Source organism: Propithecus coquereli, unplaced genomic scaffold, assembly GCF_000956105.1.
Source record: "Propithecus coquereli isolate 6110/MARCELLA unplaced genomic scaffold, Pcoq_1.0 Scaffold8, whole genome shotgun sequence".
NCBI classification, from domain to species: Eukaryota; Metazoa; Chordata; class Mammalia; order Primates; family Indriidae; genus Propithecus; species Propithecus coquereli.
In genome coordinates, this window is record NW_012154173.1 from 13,064,107 (window position 1) to 13,084,723 (window position 20,617).

At 41.8% G+C, this 20,617-nt stretch overlaps 1 protein-coding gene across 4 annotated transcripts in view; it reads right to left on the reverse strand.

Moving 5' to 3' along the window:
• SULF1 (sulfatase 1) overlaps positions 1 to 20,617 on the reverse strand; it is a 173,670-nt gene that overhangs the window by 64,421 nt on the left and 88,632 nt on the right. For all 4 annotated transcript variants that reach the window (XM_012663175.1, XM_012663177.1, XM_012663176.1 and 1 more), the window contains 3 exons: positions 15,115 to 15,187; positions 14,580 to 14,811; positions 3,420 to 3,659 (listed from right to left, as the gene is read on the reverse strand). In XM_012663175.1, coding sequence (XP_012518629.1) covers positions 3,420 to 3,659; positions 14,580 to 14,751 — 412 coding nt within the window. In that variant the 5' untranslated portion in view covers positions 14,752 to 14,811; positions 15,115 to 15,187. The remainder of the gene's footprint in view (positions 1 to 3,419; positions 3,660 to 14,579; positions 14,812 to 15,114; positions 15,188 to 20,617) is intronic.

Below are 20,617 nucleotides of genomic sequence, written 5' to 3' on the forward strand. Positions count from 1 at the left end.
TCCTTTTATTTGGGAGGATGACTCTCTATAAATTCCGTTATTACCTAAGTGTCTAAACCCCTGGGAAGAAGGTTTGCTTTAGAATCAGACATGGTTTCCAGGAGAAGACACCTGACTTAAGGCTTACCAGGTAAGCCTTGTGGCATGAGGTCTCATTTCACTGTAGACCTCACTCTTCAGGTAAAGGCAAAACACTGCACAGAGCCCTGAGGACCAAGGTCCTGGTGCCTGCTCTTCCCATTAGAATGTCAGGTCTGTGACTTCAGCAGTCACCCTAATCTGGTGGGTATAAGTTTACTCCTCTAGAAATAAGGAAATTGAACTAACTTATCTTTGAATTTCAGTCAAGCTCCTTTAATCCACCTTAGGGTGGATGCAGCATAGCATCATTGAGAGAAGTAACAGAACACACTAGGCATCTTAGCGGCACTGGATTTGTTTTTATCCTGGTGACCCAGTGAACTGTACAATGGGTGGTGTTCCATTCTTGCTTTTCTCATCCAGATGCTTACTTCCAAAGTAGCAACCTTTCCTTGCAACTCCACAGTGAGCAGGCTGTACGCCAATCTTTGCCTTGACTTTCACTACTTTTATGCTTTGCTTCTCTTTGCCAGGGTCCTTACTGTTCTGTGTTGTAGGTATCTCTCTAAGGCATTTTGGACCGAGGCAGGATAGAACCACATGTCAGTAAATAGCATGTGGAAAGAGGAAAGACTGGAGTCAGATGTGCTGAGTTGGTTCCACCACTGACTAGCTTGCGACATTTCACAGCCCTCCCAAGTCTCGGCTTCTTCAGTGGTAACAAGGGTGAATCCTTTCTTTCAAGGTTGACATAAGAATTAGGGGAGACGACAACAAAAAGCAATTCCCTTCTTTTTTTTATCTTTCCTGATTTAGTCCTGAAGCAAATTAGGAAACTTTAGTTGACTGCTCTAACTCCGGGGTGGGCTCTGTCTCACCCTGTATCTCTATTTCTTATGACTATACCATTTGTATTACTCTGGACATGTGAGTGCCCCAACCCTTCCTCTCCATATCTGCTGCTGGGGTTAAATTATAGGGAGCCTGACAGTTGAAAGGCACTGATTCCACACACTTCCCATGAGCAAAACACAATTTGGTGGTTAAAATCAGGAACCAGGCACTAGGGAACTGTTTCTGATTCTGTTTCTGAGCTGGTCAAATGATATCTGAAATCCCTACCTTTATGAAACAGAGCCAAGTGCATTTGCCATCTATGAACTCTACAGGGATGTTTGATGGATTTGCAAATTGCTTTAGAGTCCTCAGATGAAAGGTGCTATAAATTTAAATCACTAATGTGAGAAAACACACTCAGGATAAGGCACTTCTAACCTCTCTGTAACCTAGTTTTTTTCCTAAACATAAGCAAACACCCTTGAGAGTCACAGGATGAGCTTCTTCTGTGAGTAGAGATCTTGAGATGCCTGTGAATGATAGTCCTATCATATGCACGATCAATATTTCTATCCATAAATAACAAGTAGTAAGTGCTTGCAGGGTGCTCTGAAATAAAGCAATGGCCGCATGCTTCCTAAGTCCAGTGGGAAAGGTTAATTTCGTTTTTAAAAGAGATTTAAGAGAATATTTATCTGAAATCCTTTACTTTTAAATCTTCAAAATAGAGAATTTATAGGCCTGAAAATCATTTCCAACAAGCTTTAATAATATCTTTAGTTTTTATGACCAAGTCTAGGTGGTGCTGAAAAACAAAAACCTGTTTTTGCACTGCAGCCCTTCTGTCAGCAAAGAAATGCTCTGCAAACCCAAGGCCAGCATCTACATGTTGGGAGGATAAGGCTTTGGGGGCAACATTACTGGAAGGAGCCTTGCTTTTTTCTCAGAAAGACTGGCATGATGTTCCCAACCCCTCTTGAAAGAGGTCCCCAATTTTCAAAAGACCAGCTAACCAAAACCTCTTCTTGCCCTATGTAGGTTAAACATTGATAGTAGGTGTAGCAGTTAGGATGCCTTCCTCTTCTGGAAGATAGAAGTGAACATCTGAGACGTTAAAATGACCATGACTAAAAAAAAAAAAAAATGACCATGACTTAAGCTAAAGTAACTTTTAAAATCCTATTAATTATAGTGCAACCACTATGGAAAACAGTATGGAGGCTCCTCAAAGACCTGAAAAAGAACTACCATATGATCTGGCAATCCCACTGTTGAGTATAAATCCAAAGGATGGGAATTCAGTGTATTGAAAAGATATCTACACTCTCATGTTTATTGCAGCACTATTCACAATAGCCAAGATATGGAATCAATCTAAGTGTCCAGCAATAGATGAATGGGTAAAGAAATTGTGGTACATATACACAGTGGAATCTTATATGGCCACAAAAAAGAATGAAATCCTGCCATTTGAAGCAACATGGATGGAACTGGAGAACATTATGTTAAGTGAAAGAAGCCAAGCACAGAAAGATAAATCTCACATGTTCTCACTCCTACGTGGGAGCTAAGTATTAGAAATAATTGATCTCATGGAAACAGAAAGTAGAATGATGGTTACCAGAGACTGGGAAGGGTAGCTGGGAGCGGGGGATAAAGTGGGGATGGTTAATGGGTGCAAAAATTAGATAGGTAGAATGAACAATATTTGATAGCACAACAAAATGACTATAATCACTATCTACCTATAACAATAAGTTAGGGTATACTTTAAAATAACTAAAAGAGTGGAATTGGAATGTTCCTAACACAAAAAAAAATGTTAAATGCCTGAGGTGATGAATACCTCAATTACCCTGATTTGGTTAATTCACATTGTATGCCAGTATCAAGACATCACATGTACCCTATATACAACTATTATGTACCCATAATAATTAAATAAAAAATCATATTAATTATAAATGAATAAATAAATGAATCAATAAGGTATATCATCAGTTTATTCATTCAGTTATTCATTAATTCAATAAATAATTTTAATCATCTACTATGTTCCAGACCCTAGGGTAGGTACTAAAGCTGTTTGAAAATATTTTTCACTGAAACAAGAAGCAGGAATTTACCAACATCTAAGAAAAGCCTCAAGTTGTGCCAGGATCCCTGGCGATTTGGGAAGTTGAGGTAAGCAGGTAAATGGAAGAAAAGTTCTTCCATTTCAAGTTATCCTGGAAGATTCCAACTGCCGGGTGCTCTGATGAGAACAATACTTTCATATTGTGTCCACTGGAATTGTTCTGATTTTTCTCCATGGGATCTCTCATGGATACATTGTTCAGAGTAAAAAGTAAGAGATGGGAAAGATATTGACAGAGAAGAGAAATGCTAGACTACTTCATTTAGGGACTTACTGGGACTTGATGTATTTCATCACACAATGCACTTTCCTGTGTCTAAGACGTATTATCGGAGGTTATGGGGCTAGAGATATCATCCCTTACCTGTTCTGTAGCCAGTGTTGTTAAGATACACAGCAAAAGTTCGAGGCTCATGCATTGCCTGCCATGAGGGTGAAGAGCAGTTCTCGTTGTTGGTGTAGACGTTGTGATTGTGCACATACTTCCCGGTGAGCATGGACGACCGCGACGGGCAGCACATGGGGGTAGTCACAAAGGCATTGGTAAAGGTGGCCCCCCCATGTTCCATAATCTTTCGCGTTTTGTTCATGACTTGCAGGGACCCTGAAAGGCACAATGCCAGCGTTGTTTAGCAAAGTGCAGCACACGAATGCCCTTTATATGGTGTCACGCAGTGCCTCTGTTTCCCTGATTTATTCATTTCCCTCCCTCTTGGCTTGAAAGAGTCTATAATTTGATCAGCTTTCATTTCTAGAACAAAATTAGACATTTGGGATCCTACCATCTCAAGCATTTTGCAGAATAATAAACACACTTCTCTCCTTAATCACAAAGAAAAAAAATGCAGGCTAATCTGGTAATTAAAGCTAGAATTTTAGATATGGAGCAGGCTCAAAGGCCAGCAGCCCTTTGAAGATTCCTGGAGAACAAAAGCCTGATACACAAAAAATCAAAAGCCCCAGCCCACCCCACGTGCAAATGCTAGTGACTGCAGAGATTGCTAGATAGAGCATTTTAAGCACATGAAAGAGAAAAAAAATTTCCCTAAGTAAAAGTCCCACCAAAATGCTTATCTTTAATATTAATAATAAAGATTTCAATGTAACTTGGTATCTTCTAGCAAGCTCACCAAATGTCTGCCAGTTTTTTTATTAGGACAGCATAATCAGTTTATATTTTGACCTGTTTACCTGTAATTTTTAAAGATTGGTTGTTCACCTTTGAAAGAGCTATGATTCTATTGCACTCAAAAGGATTTGCATGGTTATAAAATATTCCATTTTAACTGTAAGGATGAAATAGTAACATAACATTGCTGAGAAAGAAGGGAAAAAAACATATTTCGATTACTCTATCCAGCCAAACACTGCAGCTGAAACACATCCAAAGACTGCAGAAAAGCACAGGCAGAATTCAATAGTCTTTTCAGGACTTGTCAAGAAATGCACCACAGAGCACTACAGCCAAGCCCACTGCATTTGAATCTCGGAGCCTCAGATTTCCAACTGGTCCCACTTCTTCCAAAGAAAGGAAGAAAGTCCATGTTTTCCAGTAAGGAAGGAAATCGTAATGCAAACCAAGCAAGCATTCAGAGCAGAATAGAAGTGTGCAACAATCCAAAAAGCCACAGTTAGCCCTGTAGCTTCCTACACTGGCTTTTACTGTCTGCATGACACATATGAGAACGGGAAGAAGGTTTCTAATTGGGTCTTATTAGAACTCCCTAAAATATGCTTCACCTAGAAGCACTTCTAACTGCTCTTTCTCTTCTAGTTGTCTTCAAGGGATCAGGCAACCTTTTGTAGTCAGTAAGTAACACGTCGTAAGCACCCACTTCATGCTGAACATTCTATCAACCTCCAATAGCACGCTTCACCCGTCTGACATTTTCTTCCTTCTTGTCTGCCACTTGGCCTCATCTCTTGTTCAGAACTCTTATTAAGCCTTCACTCGAGGTGCCTTCTATCCTCCTATGTACTGCTACCACTATGTACATGTTGCTTTACAAATATTCCCAAGGGATTTTTATACAGAGGTTCTCATCTGTAGAGTTTACTCCTGAAGTCCAGAGGCAGAGAATTTTCCATTTCTTTTGTTAATGCTACACTTGGAGGATCAGCCCAAGTGTGCCACTGGAGGCATGGGCAGGACGGCATGAGCCATGCTCTGGAGGTGGGAGGAAGCAAGTGGAGATACAAGAACAGCACATGGATTTCCTGGCATGAAAAGGAATATGGAGAATTCTCTCAATGAAATGTGGGGCGCAGAGTTAGCAAAGAGCTTGGAGGCTGGGTGGAGATGCTCAGATCTGACAGAGTAGACAAATTGAAAGCAGAATAGGTTCTTTGTCAAAGACATGAATGACGCCATTTTTATAGTAGTCTATGAGAGGCGTTGCTGCTGCCGTGGTGGTGTCTGGATTGAAGAGGGCACACGGCTGGTCCATCAAGTGTAAAGCTGAGAGGTCGTGGAAACCATCTGGTCCTGCAGGGAGAAGAACCCGGACTGCGCTGAGCCTCTGACAGAGCGACCCTAAGAAGCAGATCCAAGCGACATCGTAATACACCAGAAGGCTGTGAGTTAACTCACACCCCAGAGTTTTCATCGTGAGAAGAAAACTGGAAACTAATTGTTTCATTGATGGTGAAGTAATAACTAAAAAGGAATATGCTCTATAGAAGATCAAAGAAGTTCATTTTAGAAATGATGCATTTTATATTTGTGTTGGTTGATCACACGGGGGAAACATCCTGGAGATAAATAGATAAACAGAGACGCGGGACTGGAAAGGCAGAGGTGATGCCGGACGTGTCTGTTCACTTACTCCTCTCTTTAGATATCCGTAGTGGTTACTTACTGTAGTATCTTGAATTTGGGGAAAACAGCAAGCACTGCTGATGGATTTTCACTGCCCAACAGTCTATTTCAAAGACCTCTCAGAGGTCCTTTATGAGACTTAGCTGAATTCAAATGAAAAAAAAATGTAGCTGAAGGCGATCCTCCAAGGTCCTGAATCACAATGCTGTGATCTCCAGCATACTGACTCATTTGGACTGCAAATACGGGATCGAGGTGCAACTCTGATTTAAAGTCAAAATAATATAAAAACTGGGGCTAAAACTTAGCCCAATTCATCATTGCTGGAATTGCCCCAGCCAGGACTCTCCTCTCACTCTCAGTGTCACCCTTTTCTGAATTAACCGAGCTGATTGTGTAGAGGTCCTGAACAATCCCTCCAAATGCCTGGTTTCCAGCCAGTCCACACGTCGAAGGGAGCTAAGATGACCTGTGAACTCCCCAGGTACCATTCACAGCACAGCTCCACCACTGGGGTTCTTGAAAGTGGGCATCTGGCTCGAAGTTTCTCAGTAAGGAAGATTCTGAGATGATGCTTATCCAACTTTAGAAATCACCCAAAGAGCATGCTAAGCCACAGAATCCTGGCCCCACCCAGAGATACTGGTTTAGAATGTCTGTGATGGGTCCTGGAATTTGCATTTCTAACAAGCCCCAGGTGAAACTGAAGCTGCCTGCTGGTGAGCCGTGCCTGGAGAAGTATTCTAGGTGGGGCATGGAATCAGGGAAGCCTACAGCTGGAAGAGACTTTAGTGGGTGCCTTTTTTTGAGTGATCTAAGTGGCTTAGACCACTGCCAAGGCTGTAAGATATATCACGGACAGGAAAAGGAAACATTGATTTACTCTGGGCCAGGTTCTCTTCTAAGTACTTCTCGTGCTTCGACTCATTTAATCCTGACAATAACCCTTTGCGATGGGTGCTATTAGCTATTATTCCTGTATTATAGATGATGAGCCCGAGGTGCAGAAGGGTTAAACCATGTGCCTAGGGCTACACAGACCCTCAGGGGCAGAGCACAGAGGCAAATGCAAGGCCCCGGAGACCATGGTCTTGAGCTCCTTTTAGGCTGTGTCCTGGCTGTGACATTGACATTTTCAAGACAGAAACAGAAATGATGTCTGCTTGCAGTCAAGCTAGGACTCACTTTCTGCAGTCTCATCTTTTGCTTCATCTGACCTCTCAGGGGAGATACTGACAGACACTAATGCCTGCCTCGTGCCCTCTTAAGGGCTGGAATGCTCTCAGGAGCTCTGTCTCCAACAGCTGGTGTTGACTGTCACCTCTGATCTCTGTGGATTCTCTGGGTAGAGACAGATGATGGAGTGCAGGCATCAGAACCTCTTCACTCTGCTGTGTCAGTGTTTACCAGTAAGGAAAGCACCAAGCACCTTCTTTTTTATGGCTGTGCAATGGTTAACGCCAGTCAATAATGCTGCCTTTGCACTCTATCTATTCCCACGGTGATTGTGCCATCGATTGTTCATTGGCAAACTCTACCAAAAACTATCCGGCAATAAAATTCATAATTATGCATTCACAGCTGTTGAGAGCAGTGGACGGGACAACATTCTATCCTGTAGGTGGAAGGGCTCACTTTGATTTTAAGTGGAAGCTCTTTACTTCTCTAGGCTTTAGGCCTATGGTGCCTAAAATGCAAACAGTGCTGGTTCTTTAGTTACTAGAACACTTATTTTATAGGAGTGATATGAAGCTTAAGGTTGAACACTCCTAACTAGATTGACAAGGTGAGGCTCCAGAGGATAAGAATGAGAAAAGACAGAGTCCTGGACTCGAATGTATGGTGAAACATCTGGATTTTGCCACAGATCAGCTTGCACCAGCCATTTAAGCTGTTTTGGTATGCTTCTCATCTGAAGGAAATTGAAGGAACTACACTCTCATCTCATCTGTAAAATGGAGCTAATAATAGCTCCTGACTAGTTCGCAGGGTCGTTGAGGACCAAATGGCATAATGCCATCAAAGTACTTCCTGCAAGGAGTGTTGTCATTGCAGCTATGATTTCTTCTGTGCTCACCTCAACCCCACCACAGTAGGTTTTCTCCTGCCTTGTCCATCTTCTCTTCTCTGGAGTCTACATCCAGATTCCAAAAGCTGGGATAAGAGGAGAGAGATCGACCACCTTTTCTATACAATGTTGAGATTGGCTTACCAGTCCTTCCCCTTTCCTCACACACAGCCCCCTACCCCAAGCTAAAAGTCCAAGTTTATTATTGTTTTAAATTGTCCCATGAGGTGAGAGCCTGACACAGATGCTCTGAAGTGGCGCGGTCAGTCTGCTTGGCCAGTGAGGGCACCCTGCTGACGGGGCTGGACGAGGGAGAAGGTCCAGGCCACGGCTGAGTCCCAGCACTGCCAAGACACGTGGTCCCAGCGCCAGAGTTCCAGGTTGGGCCTGGGGACATCTGCCTTTGCTCCTACAGGCTGAGGGATGCTGTGACAGCAATCAGCTGTGGAACAAGAAGCTGAAGAGGTCAACAAGTGATTCAGGCGGGAGAAGTAGCCCCTTCAGGAATGCGGCAAGGGCCACCATGTTTGCAGTCTTGGTGCAATTAAAAATCTAGGCTCCTTGGATGGAATAAGAGATAGGTTGAGGCTACACAGAACCATGGTGAGGAACTGAAATTATTCTACACACTCCAACTACTTGATTCCCCAATCATCTGTGTGAGAAAGGTCAGGAGGTAGAAAATGTCCCGCTAATCTGAATGACTTTACTATTATAAAATCCCACAGAGAGCCTGAATTACTTCAGTGACATGTTAAACTTTAAAACAAAGCTGTACCTTTCCTGATTCCTATATCTTAGCATCGGATTGGTCAATATTTTGTACTATGAAACAGTAAAATTTTCACCAAGACTGTTTATCATGTCCAGAAAAACTCACAGAATCAGAAACTCCATAATAAATATCATCACTTACGAAAGTCCCAGCCACGTGGGATTTATCCACACCTGGCTTCCAAGACACAAACCTCCACGTGGATTGCAGGGGTGCCTGGTTTGATGAGTGACAACAACGTGCAAACACAATTTTTATTAATTGTGCAGGGTTGTTTGTCAATGTCCTTGTTTTACGATGATGTAAGGTTAATGCTTCAAATATTTAAGTGGTCTGTATTAAATACATCATTTCCATTTTCTCATGCCAACAGTCATTTCCATCGTAAAGAAGAAAACACTAAACCGATATTTCCCATATTAAAAATAGCTTTATTGATCTATTGAATATTTTAATTCTTAAAGCACAAGAAAATAAATAACACAATAAAACAGTATATCTTTTTCTACCCAAACTATGGAATTGGCAAGAAAAAAAACCAGATGTTTTCAGCTAAAACCAAAGGGGAAAAACAAGTTGGGGGAAGAAGGGAACAAGAAAAGATAATAAATCTGTCTGGAATGTTTCCAGGTCACTACAACTCATTATTTCCTCCCCACCCCAGCCCCTAAAAGGCCATTAAAAAACTGAGACTAGTTACTTACAGGAATGGAAGTTAACATGCCTACAGGGCTACACAATGAGGTAGGCAAGTGAAGGCAGCCAGATATAAGAAAAATCATAGGGCTTTTGTGTCTTTTCGTAGTTTTACATTTGCTAGAGATTTGGGTTTATAGAACTTTTTCCCAACTATAAGAAAGACAGCAGTGTGGGCATGATAATTAATGGCAGCTGCCCCTTGGTGTAAGTATTAGGGAACAATAGCGAGTGCTGGGGATCCTAATGTCCTGGGGAGGGCACACCCCACTCACAGGGGGCTGCTGCCAGTCCCCGTTCAAGCCTCTAACTGCTGGCTGCCTTACTGGAATGCAAGCATTTAACTCATGGCTGCCCTCGTTCTTCTGAATTCTCAAGAAAAATCAGAATCTGGATTTTTTAAAAATGTGAAATCACATGATTTTTTAAATGTTGGCTTAATTTTTAAAATTGTGCTCGTCAAACAATAGCAGCTGTGGGCAAGCTTTGGTCTAAAGACCCTGTGTTTTGACCTCTGCTTTAAAGAAGCAAAGTATGTCCATGTATTAATGGCCTCATTCCACTTATGATCTAAGAGAAACATTCGGTCAGTGTCGCCGGGATGTTAGTGTCAGACAATTTCCTAGGAATGTAAGAAATACATATTGCATCAGGTCAGTGGTCCGATTGGCTCAATGTTTTGTTTCTCAGAGTTGCACCAGGGACCATTTAGGAAAGAGTCAGAGCCTGATCTCTCTGATGCTTGTCTCGGAAAGTTAGGGGATTCCCTCAAGCATTCCTGATTTTCTTCCTTCTGATTTATAAAATATTTCAAGTGTAGGGAATAACAGAACAAATAACACATCTCCTACCTTTACCAAAGCTTAACATGATTGTAGTTCCTTCAATTTTAAAATCAAATGTGGATGCTACTGACACTCTTGGTTTCTACTCCCTCCTCAGGGGCAACCGTTCTCCTGAACTTCACATTGACCATTTCCCTGTGTGTTTTCTTAGCTTAAAAAATTGTAAATCTTCCAGCCATTATCTTACTCTAAAGACCTGAGCCATTTATAGGTATAGGCACAACCTGAATAACCTCTTAAGTTGTAGACAAAGCAAATTCAGAAATAAGGGGACGCTGCATTAAGCCAGTTAATCTTTCCACCAATTGTTTCCTCCAAGGATGGCGAAATTTGTCCCAGCCAACCGACTTGAGTGGATGACGATATTCCTTCCTAGTAATGTGAATGAATGCTCTTTGGAAAAAGATAAAGTGTTACCCACACGCAAGGTTCTATCACTTTTATTACTGAGTTCCTTATGTATCTTCCTCCCTTCACAGACGAGCTTATTTTATTTGTCCTCAGACAGAGTTGAGGGAGTGTCCCCTATTCATGCTAAAGTGTCTTCCTCTCCAGCTTGGTTTCATAGACTTTAATTGCAGCCCTTCTCTGCCTTTGTTTCTCCAGACAAAGAGGTAGAATTGTTTTATTCTTTACCAGTAGGAAAAGTATTCTATTAAAATTTTCATAATTGTTCTTCTAAGTCTTTTCTAAGTCTGTTCTATCTTTCTGGAGGCACGGTAGCCAAAATTGCCTGCAGCATTGCAGGTGCAAAAAAGAAAAATTTGCGTTAGGTGAAGATTTATTAAAGCACTTGGCAAACAAAATTACGTTTAAGTAAAAAAATAAAACAAAACAAAGCCCAAACACATCCAAACTATAATGAGATACTGCCCATTAGGATGGCTACCGTTTAAAAAACAATACAAAACAGAAAATAACAAGTGTTGGGTGGACGTGGAGAAATTGTAACAATTATGCACAGTTGGAGGGAATCAAAATGGTTCAGTTGCTATGGAGAAAAAACAGTAAGATCCTTCCTCCAAAAATTAAAAATAAAATTATCATATGATCCAGCATTCCACTTCTGGGTATAGATCCAAAAGTGATGAAAGTAAGGTCTTGAAGAGATATCTGTACACTTGTGTTCATAGCAGCATTATTCACAATAGGCAAAAGGAGGAAGCCACTGAAATTTCCAACAATGGATGAATGGTACATACATACAATGGGACATTATTTATCCTTAAAAAGGAAGGATGTTCTGGCACATGTTATAACATGGATGAACCTTGAGGACATTATGCTAAGTGAGTCACAAAAAGATGAATACTGTATGCTTCCACCTATATGAGGTACCTAGAGTAGTCAAATTCATAGAGACAGAAAGTAGAATGGTGGTTGCCAGGGGTTGGGGGAGAGAGAAATGGGGAGCTGTTGTTTAATAGATATAGAATTCAAATTTTGTAAGATGAGGAGTTCTGAGATTGGTTGTACAACAATGTGAATATATTTAACAGTACTGAACTGCACATTTAAAAATGGTTGAGATGGTAAACAAAAACCAAAACACAACCAAAACCTAGAGCAATAATGTTTAAGAAGGATTATGCGCACATGACAAAGAAATGGGCAAAAGTCTCCATCAAATAGTAGCCACAACCAAGAGCATAACTTTTCAGCCGAGAATAGAGATCTTTGCTGAACTTTTTACCCACGGTTCACTGTGGTTCATAATCACCTTGTTTGGCCAATAAGAAAAGAAGGCCCATCTTATACTTCTGTTATTTCAGAAGTTAGAACATTACTATGCATTTACAGGTTGTTTTTAGGAAGGGCTCAATAAACATGTGTAGGTGGACTGATTAAGGAAGAGACAGTGTTAAGTGTGTAGCTGTGGACACCTACACCTAATACAGGTCTCGGTTTCACAATTTACTAGCTCACCACAAGCTACATGACTTCTCTAAGCCCCATTTTTCTCATGTGTAAACTGAGGAGAGTAATAGTAACTAGTTCATAGAGTTACTGTGAAGATTAGATAATCTAATGCTTATCGTGTTATCTGGCTAGAAAATCCAGGAAGCAGGTAAAGGCAGGTACACATGGGTTGATAAAGCCTGGTCTACAACCCTTCACCCTTATATCCATATGCCTCCCATAGAAGCCAGTACTTAGTAATTGTTCAGGAAATATTTACTGAATGAATGAATGATCAGACAAGGCTGAAAATATGAATTCTGTTAAAAATAGATTTATCAAACAATGCTCTAATATATTTTAAAAATAGTGCTATATATTGAAGAGGTAGATCATAATGGATTCCTGTATTTATTTCTGAGAATTGTGTTAGCTTTTTCAGGACCCTGTGGGGCCGTTTCAAGTTTATTCAGTGCCCACTATATTCCCAGCACAGTCTCAGCATGGGGACTGCAACATAAACAAAACATACACCTGTCCTCTGGTCCCTTTCAGTCCAGTGGAGGGGACAGGTGTGGAGGACATGGTAGAATAAGGGCCATGCTGGAGGCATGTCCATGGGTTGCAAAGGAAAGTCGCATTGAGCCTGCTAGAGGGTAGGATGGCTTTGGTTTAAGAACACTAAACTCGAGGACAAGGCACCTGAACTGGGTCATGAAGAACAGGAAGGGCTTCTCCAGGTGGAGAAAGGGGGAAAAGGCAGGGGGGATGAGCCGTGCAAAGGCTTGGAATAGAGGTGAAGGGGCTGAGACACCAGACACCTTCAGGAAGTGGAAGCTGTTTTTATGAAGCACAGAGTGAAGATGGGGAAAGGAAAACAGCCTTCGAGACAGGTGGGGGCCAGATGGCTCAGAACTCATTTGCCTGCAGTGGAGAGGGGCTTAATCCTCTTGGCAAAGGGAAACCACACAAGGGATTTCAGCAGAAAAGTGATCTGATCAGACAGATACGTGAAAGATAACTCTGGCAACAGAGAGAAGGACGGGAAGAAGGAGCCCAACACTACAGGGGATGGGTGGGCCAGGTGACCCACCGATTAGGGAAAACCTGGGAAAGAGGAGGAGGATCTAAAGATCTCAGCTGCAGTGAGAGGCACAGATGGGAGAGATGTTAAGGAGGGCTAACGAGACATGTGTACCTCATTTTACATGTTCTGTAAGTGAATGAAAACATTTAAACCAGCAGCTATGTACATGCTAATGTCATATGTGCAAGACCTTTCATTTTGGCATGTTACCTGAAAATCAATACTCTTGTGAAAAAAAAATAAGAGAGCACACCTCGAATGACTTCAACAATAATGACCCTGCTGGCTTTTAGTGCATTTGCTTCCAGCTGAACTCACTTAGGAGTTAACTTTGTTGGGGTTCCATGGTTTGGTTTCAAACTGGAAATCAAAGTCTCCTTCCACGTATATCGAATTCTGGCACGGAGGGTTTTTTCCTTATGAACCCGAGCAGTAGGAGCTCTGTGAAGAGGCCCAGAGCATTCTGCTAGCCCCGAGTCTAAAAGATTCTGCCCATGGTCAGGTTGAGTGTGGTGGGTAGGCACAGCTAGTGATGCCTGAGAGTAAGAGATCTGGGTCCAGGAAAGGAGTTGAAGGGTGGTGGTGACAACTTGTAGGGACAAGCTTTTTACCTGTCTTAGAGTATGCTAGAACTAGGCTGATGGACAAGACCATAGGGCTGGGCCATTAAAGGTGAGAGGATCAGAAACCCAATGAGACGATATAGAAGGTAAGTGGAACCACTAGATGCTGGCAGGCTTTCCTGAGTACTCTACAGTTAACCCAGGTCGGCTAATTCAAAAAGCATCACATCTAAGGTGGCAGTAAGTGGGTTAACTACCAAAAGACATGTGGAATGCTGTACTTTCCAATTACCTAACAACTACTATAGCAAGTTATGAACAAGTAATTCACTCTAATAATAATAACAGTTGAAAGTTCCTTTAGTATCCATCTATATTCATATACATTGCATAGAATTACAGTCACACTCTCGTACTCTTCCAAACAACTTTGTCCAAATATTTTAAAAACTTCTTGGCTGAGAATTTCCAAGGTACATGATCAAATCCTTGACTCTTGCCATCTTCTGTGCTTACTCTGTTCCTCCATCCTCCTACTGCCCCTGGTCCCTTCCCAGACTGTTGTAAAAGCTGAACACCAGAGAAGCAATGCCAACACATAAGCCAAATACCTTATGCATCAATACAAGGTCACGGTGTACACTAGGTTGCTGGTTAAGGTATATAGTTAAGTGCAAAACCTGAACATGTTCACAAAGTGTTACTGATAAGGCTGAGGCTCAGTAAATCATCCGAACAGAAGAAACTAACAAGGGAACAATCCAGTGTCTCACCCAGCTCCACGTCTTGGTCATCGGTGAGCATGAGGATGATGTTGGGTCGGATGTTTTTTCGTTCCTGCTGTATCCGTCCTCTGAACCTCGCGGATCTGACAGTCGAGCAGAGGCTCCCCAGCAATTCTGTGCCCAGGACAGCCAAAACCAGCGCAGTGCAGGAATACCTCATGGTCTTTGGTCCAATGTCGCAAAACAGACACGATGGCTCAGTCTCCTGATTTCTGGAGTTCTGGGCAATCAGAGAAAAAGGGAGAGGGAGAGACTAAAATGAAATCCAAACCCCAAACACAGTTGCAGGAAAAGGTCTACAAATGAGTCAGTACTGGCACATCAGCTGGCAGAGAGAGGCTGCACGTGAGTCAGAAGCAGCAAACCCTCCCAAGCATCGGGTAGTTTTTTAAGCACTTGATTATTTTGCAAATTCACTTTTGTTCTTTATTCTTATTCCAACTTTTCCTATTTCGATTCACTGCCAAAATATAATTTCCAACACAAAGCTCAAACGTAAAAGCTTTCTGACAAGAGCTAATACCTTGAATTAGGTATCCTGGTTGAATAATCAATTTCTATGCTCACAGGTATTCAGAACAGCTGCAGATGGAGTCCTAGAGGGGGGAGAAAAAATGCCAAGGGAACATCAGTAAAGGATTTTTAAAACAGATTTTTGATTTGAAGTAGTCTCTTGAAACAGCATGTTATATGTGTATAATATATATTTTTTCCTTCTGTACTCCAAAACGGGGGAACAGTAAGAAACAACACTCAGAACTGCTAACAAATCGCTCAAATAATAGCTTCATTTCAGAATCGACTCCACAAAAGGGTGGTAAGGGTGTCATCCTGCTCACGCTCTAACAGTACTTGAAACATCCCCAACAGAACTAATGATCAGTTCGAAGAGCCAGCAGTGCCATGACACCACGGTGCATTTGGAACGAGTGTTTGCACGTGGGGCATGGATGGCACACGGCGTGTTGGGGGAGCATTGACTCACCTGCATACGATATCGAGTACCTATCAAGCAGAAGGAAACAAAAAGCTGTCATTTGTCACCTGCATGATGTCACTCACTACCCAGGAGAGTCCTTTTTGCTGACAAAGACTTCACAGTGAGTGACTGGGACAACCTTTCCCAGCCTCTGAAAAGCTCCCAACTGTCCTCCATCAATCACCAGGGGAAATGACGCTTCCTCTGGTGGGCAAGGCTGGTCCCCCTGTCCAGCCCTCGTCCTCAGCTCGTGCCGGCGCTTGAGTGGACAGAGCCCGCTTTCGACTGTCAGTCACCAGCCTCGCTGTTGGCAAGACAGGGTACGGCGCGGCGAGCATAGTACAGGGGTTTTGCTTTGCCGCGGATCTGAACCTGCGAAGCAGAATGATTGATTGGCTCTGAGGCTGGAGGCTAGAGGCTACTCTTCCACGTTAAAAAATAAATAAAATCCAGAGGGGAGAGCTGTAAAATCTTTGCAAAGCTGCACAGAAGGAGGTTTTTGAAAGGATTGGAAAAATGCCCCCCTCGCTTTGGAACACTAACCTGCTGAAAGCTTTTTTCTTGGATGTCTGAATAGCAAAGGGCTCATTTAAAAAAATTTTTTTTTCTCTTGTATGTCATGAGGGAACCTCTTAATGGGAATTTAGGCGGCCCTAAAATTAATTAGATAGCAGTGTGCTTCATCAGCCACCCCGTCCCCATATACCTGAGGATTGTATTTTGAACTGCAACAATAAACTGGCATCGGATAAACAGGCATAACTAATTAGAGTGTAAGCGTTGCATAGCAGGAAAGGGGGCTCCATCACTCAATTTCATGCCCTCAATTCTGGAAGGTGACAGGGGGCAGTGAAAGAAGAAAGAAGAAAGACTGTGTACTGTTTACCCCTGCCATACACATTATTTTGTTTTACACAAACACACACATATCCCTATTATTTTAAACTTTATGAGCTATTTTGTAAACAGTTCTAATGCTTTTCACTCTGCAGCCTGTAATTATACTGCAGGGCGGGGGAGAGGAGAGACAACAAAAAAGAGGTTTTTAAACAAAAATCTAGTGTCTGCAGCCAGGCAGTCCTGACTATGTTATCTGCAGAGCAACAAACGAGCCAGCTCCAACTAATGGGGCAGCTCCATACAAGTCAATATGTAAGACTCGGTGCTTTTTTTTTAAACAACTAGGGGTTATTTCAGTGATTGTTGTGCATGCTGAACACTGAAAGCCTTCAATTATTCTGCACCGACTGTTTGGTTTCTGTGCATTTGTTTTAAATCATGAGAAACCTGATACGGGCATGAAAGGACAGGAAAACTACAGAAATAAAATGCCAAACAATGGCTTGTTCCCATAAAGCCTGGGTCAGGCTAAATAGTTAAATCTAGAAATTTCTTAGAGGGTTGGTTCTTTTAAGTAGCAAAACTTTGCTCACCTCTCAAAGCCTGCAAAGATGTGTGAAGAGAGAGTGAACAGGGTTTTCTTGCATTTGCCATAGCAAATCCTCGGCTGACAGTAGCAACCTGGAAGGACAGTCAGCCTCACTGCCTTGAGCAAACAGTGGCAGAGTTTAAATAATCAGCCACACACAAAACTGAAAGTTCTTGACAATTAAGATGCTGATAACATTCCCTGGAACCCAATCAACATTACTAGTTATTCTTTTCTTTATCTTATTTACTTTACTTCTTCCTTTAGGAAAAAGCAAATTAGCTTTAATGGTATCTTTGCATAAAGCACATCAAAAATCATTTCCTAATACAGAAAAGGGAAAGCAGAGTAGATGTGGTTTTTACCTACGAAGTGACCTTCCCTCCTGGTCAGTTACAAGTGCAGAAAAGACTTACATTTTTTCTGCCACAGTTTGTCTTATGTTTTTTAATTAAAATTTTTATTTTTACTTGACAAATAATAGTTGTATGTATTTATGAGGTATGGTGTGATGTTCTGATATATGTATACATAGTGCAATGATTATATCAAGTTAATTAACATATCTGTCACCTCACATAGTTATCATTTTTTGTAGTGAGAGTATTTGAATTCTATTCTTTTAGAAATTTCAAGACATACAACACATCCTTATTAACTATGGTCACTTTGCTGTGCAATAGATCTTGAAAGCTTATTCCTCTTGTCTAACCAGAACTTTGAACCCTTTTGTCAACTTCCCCCTCCACTGCCCCCCCTCCCCAGTTTATTACCCATTCAGGGAATTCATGCATAAAAACGTATAAATTGAGTGGCCAAGAAAGTTGAACTTTCAGACAGGACTGGCCAGCACGAGTCCTCTATCTCTTCCCAGCTCCCCTCACTAAAACACACAAAACACATCACTCTAGAAAAACTGCACATAGACAATTCTTCATTTGCAAATGACCTTTTAAAACCTGTCATCCTCTAATTGCCTGGTTTCCAGCTCCAGAAGGACAAGTGGAAAAGACAGGGGGAAAAAACCCCTGCCAGACAAAATGCAGAACTGGACGGAGGAGACAGGACGCAATGTTTGAATCGGATACTGTGCGCAGGACGACAAGGGTCCTTAGAGACGAACAATTTGTCTTGAGAAATAGTAGAAAATGGGAGAAATGTAAAAAGAGTTTTTTTTCTCACACATGGAAAGTGAGCTCGAGGAACGGTGTTGTAGTCACAAATTAAGACCAGAATACAAGTTGCCTTTTCTTCAAGCCATGAAATGAAAACACCAGTTGTAGTTGTGGTCAACTGCTGTAGAGTGTCCACAGGACTTTGTTTAGGGCAGTCAAGCCAAGCTGTAAATGTGGTACTAAATATTTCAAGTCACATATAAAAGCAAAAAAAGACTGGAAAGACTTCAGGTCAACTGGTTAGAAAGTTTAGTTCACATATGCTTGTCTAGCAATACTCCAAATGAAATCAAAGCCCTCATTATCCCAATGGGTCGAAGAGGACTTCTGCCTTCACCAAGCCCCTCTTGCCCAGGCAGCTGGTGCTACATCTCCAAAGGGCATGTTGGCTAATGAGCCAAAAGCACTCTGCTTTTGTCCACAGCAAGTTTCCAAAGTGTAGTCTGGGACTTTGGGGGCCCCTGTGACTCTTCTGGAGGGTCCACGAGGTCAGAAATATTTTGGTAAGAATACTGACACATTATTTGCTTTTTTCCACTTTGTTGACATTTGCACTGAAGGCATAAAAACAGTGGTGGGTAAAACTACTTTTGTCTTAGCAAGAATGATGGAAGCTTCACGTACAGTTTTTTAAAAAGCCAGTTTCACTTAAGATGAAGCATTAAGATGATTAACTTTATTAAACTTTGGCTTTGAATACACATTTTTTCTTTTCAATGTTCTATTTTATGAGGCAGGAGGTACACACAAAGCTCCTTGCTGTTTTGCAAGTATGACGGTTGTCCTGAGGAAAAGCACTGAGGTGGCTGCGCTGCAAGCTGAACTAGCCATTTTTCTTTTTTCATTTTTACTTAAAAGAATTATCTGAACTTAGATATTTGGCAGATCCTTTCTCAAATAATGAATGAAACGTACCTATCATTTCAAGGGAAACTGACAGTATTTGTTAATAATGGTAGAAATCTATCTTTTTTTTTTTTTTGAGACAGAGTCTCACTCTTTTGCCCGGGCTAGAGTGAGTGCCGTGGAGTCAGCCTAGCTCACAGCAACCTCAAACTCCTGGGCTCAAGCGATCCTCCTGCCTCAGCCTCCCGAGTAGCTGGGACTACAGGCATGCGCCACCATGCCCGGCTAATTTTTTCTATATATTTTTAGTTGTCTGATTAATTTCTTTCTATTTTTAGTAGAGACGGGGTCTCGCTCTTGCTCAGGCTGGTTTCAAACTCCTGAGCTCAAACAATCCGCCCTCCTCGGCCTCCCAGAGTGCTAGGATTACAGGCGTGAGCCACTGCGCCCGGCCTGACCACTGGATTTTAATGTAGCAGAGTATGAAAAGTTCATTGATGTGGTTTCGGATTTCTTACCACAAATAACCTTTAAGAAATTATCACTTGTCAAGTTTTGTTGTAGTATCAAAGAATATCTACAAGTATCTGAAAAAGCTATTAAAATATTTCTACTTTTCCAACTACTTATCCATGTGAGGCTGGATTTTATTCCTGTACTTCAGCCAAAACTATGTATTTCAACAGATTGAATGCAGAAGCAGATATAAGAATCCAACGTTCTTCTTTACAGATAGACATTAAATAAATTTGCAAAAATGTAAAACTAATGTCACTTTATTCACTTTTTTTGTTTGGAAGATACAGTCATTTTTCATAAAATATATCATTTAAATTAACATATAATAGGTTTGTTATTGTGTTCAAAAGAATCAAGAAAGATTTAAAATTTTTCTGTTTTAATTTCTAAGTATTCCATAATCCTGAGATCCCCAACCCCTGGTACCAGTCCACAGGGTATTAGGGGCTGGGCGCCTGTCTGTGCAATTGTCTTCCGTGAAACTTGGGAAACAGGAAGGGGGGCCTCACAGCAGGAGGAGAGTGGCAGGTGAGCTCGAGCTTCATCTGTATTTACAGCCGCTCCCCATCACCGGCATCACCACCTGAGCTCCGCCTCCCCACCGCCCCCCTCCATCGTCCCCGTGGAAAAATTGTCTCCCATGAAACCGGTCCCTGGTGCTGAAAAGTTGGGGACTGCTGTCCACATAAGAGCTCTTGGGGGGTGTCCTCAATAAATTTTAATAACATAAAGGGATCCTGAGCCCATAGGGTTTGAGAATAGCTGGCCTACATTGTACCTGGTTCTATAGTTTAGCCCAGACCTTCACCTCTAAGACTGTAGACCTGGCCCTATTCACAAGCTTCTCATTCACTTTTTTTCCTGAAAGCCTTGAAACTGTCCCCAGTTCTTAATGCCTGGTCTCACATAAGAGTTGCTGATGAGTAATGACATTCTGTGTGTGTTTGTTTTTTACCTGAGAAAAACACAGAATTTTACAAATGAATGCTCACGTGGCTCATGTCTGTGAGGGACAGAGTCAGAACCACCCACGCACTACAGAAGTAAACTTGTCTGGGATGGGGCACAAGAATCGTTT